We start from the raw sequence: 5,229 nt of genomic DNA on the forward strand, positions 1-5,229 counted from the left end.
TGCATATGTTGCTCCTCTGGCATTTACTTTACTGCTATTCACAGTGGGCAGTGTTGTATTTTCCACAGTTCTGTTCACCACAGGAACGTGATAGTAATATTTTAATTTTTTCTCCTCTATGATCAAGTTTCCTTGATGTGTTTTTACCAAAAAAATGGGTACAAGGCTGGGGGTGGGAATGTCTATTGTTTCTCAGACATTGAGCCAGGTATTTTGCATATTCTGTATGAGAAGTCAATATGAAAATGATGGTTAAGTTACTGAGTATTTAGGGGTATCTGCTTTTTTTCTGTCTTCCTTCCACCCCTGGGGGATGTGTTCTATATACAACAGAACCAGGCTTCCTAAGAGCTTACAAGGGAAGATGAATCTGATTCATAATCGTTTACCCGAGTCAAACACCATTTCCAACCAGAATAAACCTATTCTCAAAATCAAATTCATGTCATTCTTCGTGCTAATGCTTAATCAGCAGATCTGTAGGTGGATATTAGAATGAATAAGGTATTTTCTATTTGTAACCCATTACTTCTCTTCAGGGGTCTAGTGAAAATTATGTGAACTTATGTGATGTGAACTTATCTCTATGATCAGTTTTGTTTCAAGGCCAGCTGTAAAGTTCTTAAGTCTCCACGACCTTGGGCAAAGTCACTTCATTTCCAGCCTCTGTGAAACCTAGTAACCATCTCTTGAAGAGGAAGGGACATTACATGCTTGGATGCACCCCCAGTAAATGTTTGTGATAATGTTTCATGTACCATGAAACTAACTTCTGAACTTAGAAGACTGAGGACAAATTGGGGGCCGGATTTCCTTGACCGCAGCTGCCCACACAGCTGTAGAGAAGATACACGGTTTCCTGATTTCACTATGCGGAAGAGGAAGGTCCATATTCCAACATCGCTCAACAGACTTAAGATGGAAAATTCAAATACCCCCACCCCCCAAGCGTTGCCAGGGTGTGAGCATTGCCCACCTTTACCTCTGCCTCAAATCCTGCGTCATAAGACCCCTTGCGAATGTTCATGTGATAATTGTTCTGGCAGGAACCCCTTCTCCTCACATAAAGCAGCATGTCCACCCCAATTGGCTGTCGTCCTGGGCAACCAAAGACGCAGTGGGCACGCGGGGTTGGGGGAGGGGGACCAGCCTGTATTTAAAGGCTGCCACTGCCCAGGCCCCATTCAGTCCGGCCAGGACGGCGACGGTGAAGCACCTGGGTTGAGAGGGAGGAGCAAGGTAACAGGCCACCCTGCCTCTCCCGTCCCCAGCCTTAGCCTCAGCTGAGGCGGGTGTGTGTGGGATCCGGGAGTGGCTCTCACAGCTCATCGCCCACCAACACCTTCCTCCCCCACCATCCTTACCCCACCCAAACCACCTGGGCAAGACAACCCAGGTGCGAAAGACAGTGATTCTGAAAGAAGAGCTAGCAAGTGGAGAAGAAAGAGGGGGATCCTTGTGAAGACAGAAGACAAGGTCACAGGCACGAGCACGTGGTCCTCGGGACTCCAACTAAGGAGGCTTTTCTGATTGGGCATCAGATCTGGCCAAAGTGAGGACTCGTAGGACACTACCACTAAGATCTCGTGAAGATCCCTGAGCCATGACCCAGACGGTCAACGAAAGGGAGGATCCCCTCAATCTGGGCGGCGGCGGCTGGGCATCCTCCATCCCTTTGCGCACCTGGTCCTCCTACCATCGAAGGCAGAGGGGCTCTCAGATGTCCAAGCGGCGATACCGCAATGGCCCCAAAGCTGAGTATGAGGCTACCAGGAAACAACCCAAGCAACAGCACAGCCCTGGCCCTTGGTTCCAACCACCCAGACGGCCCTACTGGGCCGTGTACTCCAACTGGGGGCGCTGCGGAGGGCACTGGCACCCACCCCTGATGGCTTTCCAGAGCCCCTTGTGCCCAGCGCAGATGATCCGGGCCTATGGTCTGCTCCCACTCTGCCTTTGCTGCTGCTGCTCCTGCTGGTGCTGGCCCTGCAACCCCGGTTGGGAAAGACCCCAGGGCAGAAAGAAGCGCTGGGGCCGCAGGGGCCGTGGCCTGCGCCGCCAGCCTCGTGGCTCCTTCCCGAGGAACCCACCTATAGACCTGAGCAAGCTGCTGCGGCCGGTCAACCTTTACGGGTGGCGGGCGCCTGGGATGCGAGCGCCAAGGAACACCACCCAGTTCATCATGAACCAGGTCTATGAAGACATGAGGCAGCAAGAGAAGCTGGAGCGCCAGCAGGCGGCGTTGAGAGCACAGCAAGCCCAGGTGGGCGGCACCACCCCGGGAGGCTCCACTGCCAATGAGACGCCTCACAGCGGCGTCGAGGAAGACTCGCAGTTGCCGGAAGATCTGTATGGCTTCATGCAGGATCCCTCTCTAATCTTAAGTCCTGCTCCAGTGCAGCAAATCCAGTCTCCCACCCCGCAGCGGGTAGAGGAGGAGGAGGAAAAAATTGATGATTGTGACGAGGTTTGTGATGAAAAGGAGGAGAGTGAGGAGGAGGAATATAGAGAGACAGAGGATGAAGATGTGGATGAGGAAGAAGTCGAAGAGGCTGACAATGGGGAAGAAGGAGAAGAGAACCAAGAGGAGGAGGAGATGTTGGAAGAGGAGGGGCTGCAGGAGGGAGAGCAGAGAGAGGAAGACAAATTCTTGCCTCTGGGAATGCCTTTGTCAGTCCTAGTAGGGGACGAAGAAGAGAGAGAGAACTTTATAAACTATGACTATTTAAGCCCAGAACAAATAATTCCCAATGTGCCAGAGGCAGATCTGTTTATGGTACCGGACATTAGCCATTAGTCATCAAGAAGGGAACTGAGAAATGAAATAGAACTGATTTGAATTAACAACTTATTAAATACAAATTCCAAAGTGAGTTCCATTAATAAACATCAATGTAAACACCTCCGTTGGCCACTATAAAATATTTAAACATTGGTGTGTTTGTGTATGACTATGGGTGGGGGCAGGAAAGATTTCAGATATATTTTACTGGAAATGATTAAAGACCAAATATTTTATTACTACAGTTTGAATATTTTTATTTGCTGTCTCCATTTTCAGACAATTGAGACTTGGTAGTTCAAAGTTTTTGCAATAACAAGAAAACATTTAAATTTACACAGCTTAATGAGCTTGGAATAAACAGTTTTTTATTGTCACGTGTTTAAGAAGCATGCATGGTAGTCACTGAATACTTACCAGTGCTCATGTCACCGAGGGCACTTTGAACAGTATTTTTCAGCAGCTGTAGATTTTCCACCTTCAGAGTTCATTTTTGAGGGCTGTATTTTGGTAACCCAGTTTGCAGTCTGTTGTGGCATTGCTCATTTATATTCCTTGTTCCACAGTGCTATGGATCTTCCTCAGAAGAACATGAAGTTGCTTCTGTGGAACTGGTTATCTGCCATGGCCTCAGCAATCCATAATCCATGCATGGAGAGGATTCCCCATGGTCAGAAGTCAACTTGCACATCTAGTTAAGATCCAAGGTAACTGCAAACAATGGCACATGGCTTAGAATTTGGAGCCTTGTTCATGCATATATTCCTTGCATACGTTCAGAGGGAATAGAAACATAGTTTTGCAGAATGGATTAAAGAAATGATGGTTGACTTTTGTGGGGGTGGAATACCTAATTTTGTTTCCCAGTTTGTCTTCTTTAAAAAGGAGAGTAAAATTGATGTATAAATATGGGCCTGTGTGAATAGTTTCTGATAATCTGTAAACAATTACCTATGGAGAATACATCATTCCAAATAGCAACTTTGGTTCCAACAGTTTTAAGAAGTAAAAACACATTTCCTCCTGGTTGGGTAAGTTCTGCTGACATCAATTGTCCATAGTCATCCTAGATTAAGAATTTGAACACAACAACTTCAGAGTTCCACCTTGTCAGCTAGATTTCTTAACTTGAAACACTAAGTATTTGCTGGCTGATAGAAATTTTTTATGTTCTCTTTTCTTTCTTGGATATTGATTTTTATTTGCCAAATATAAGCTATTAAGAATTAAAATTATTTAAAATGTCCTCGTTTGTATTTAAATATCACAAATTATGCAGCTGTACTCATGTCCAACAGCATGAAGAAAAAAAACTGTTTCTAAAAATCACACCAAACATTTCCAAATTACATCAGTAAATATCAAACATTTAATTCAAACTAAGGAAGTATTACTTTCTGTATGATTCAGTTTTTAAATGTCCTACCAAATTGGTTTAAATTTACCCTTAATAATGGTCATTCCCTACACATCATAACTCAAAAATGCTTCACTTCAAAAAGCCTGTGAAAAATCACTGTGACAAGTGCATATAGCTTTCTATTCAAGAAATCTATTTAGATTTGGATGTCTTTACAATCTTATACCTGGAATTCTCAATTATTTTCTCATAAGAGATAATTCTTTTACATTTAAAATTCTATTTTTTATTATTTGTGAATTTTAGCCATTCGATGTATTAGGTTGATATCCACCCTACTGAATTTTCTCCCTTGGTTCCCTGACACAATACCTTAACATCTTCCCAACTTTGTGGCTTCTAAAAAACTAAATGCAACACATTTTAAAAAATCACTATTAGGGATTGTCTTAGTCTTTGCTGTATTGGTACCAAGAGACACTATGACCAAGGCAACTCTTATAAGATCATTTTGTATGGGGCTTTCTTACAGTTTCAGATGCTTAGTTCATTATGACAGGGAACAAGGTGGCAGGCATGGCAGGGCAATGCTAGAGAAGTAGTTGAGAGCTGAATCCTGATGTACAGTAGGCAGGGACAAAGATAGAGACAGAGTACGTAGGACTGCCATTGGTTTTTAAAACCTCAAAACCCATCTCCAGTAATACACTTCCTCCAACAAGACCAAGTCTAATCCTTCTAATCCTTTCCAATAGTGCCACTTGCTGGTGACTAAGTATTCAAATGTATGAACCTACAGTGGATAGGAGGCATTCTTACTCATCCACCACAGGCATATAAGCGATTGTTCAGGAGTTTGTGCTATAATCTTGGAATTGTCATTTAATAGTTACTGAACTACTATTATTTTTGTTCACTAAACAATGTGAAAAATGATGACACAATGAGGATCCACCAAAACCCTTCCATCTGAAGGAACACAATGAAAGCTCAAATCCTAAGGAAGCCTTAGAGTGAGGCTAGGATATTTACTGTGTGTTTGGGGTTGGGGAGACTGGAGTCTAAGATGGCCAGCATCTGGGAGGAG

The 5,229-nt window shown here is 44.2% G+C and overlaps 1 protein-coding gene across 1 annotated transcript; it reads left to right on the plus strand.

Annotated features, from left to right (window-relative positions):
- Positions 1-1,603: 1,603 nt before the first annotated feature.
- Positions 1,604-2,797, plus strand: Ccer1 (coiled-coil glutamate rich protein 1). Its single transcript, XM_027394114.1, has one exon. The coding sequence runs from the start codon at positions 1,604-1,606 to the stop codon at positions 2,795-2,797; it is 1,194 nt and encodes a 397-aa protein (XP_027249915.1).
- The last annotated feature ends 2,432 nt before the right edge of the window (positions 2,798-5,229 follow it).

The sequence above is a fragment of the Cricetulus griseus genome, assembly GCF_003668045.3.
Source record: "Cricetulus griseus strain 17A/GY chromosome 1 unlocalized genomic scaffold, alternate assembly CriGri-PICRH-1.0 chr1_0, whole genome shotgun sequence".
Classification (NCBI taxonomy): Eukaryota; Metazoa; Chordata; class Mammalia; order Rodentia; family Cricetidae; genus Cricetulus; species Cricetulus griseus.

What these genes read in the sequence shown, in the direction of transcription:
- Ccer1 (XM_027394114.1), top strand. Translation starts at nt 1,604, where the DNA reads ATGACCCAGACGGTCAACGAAAGGGAGGATCCCCTCAATCTGGGCGGC.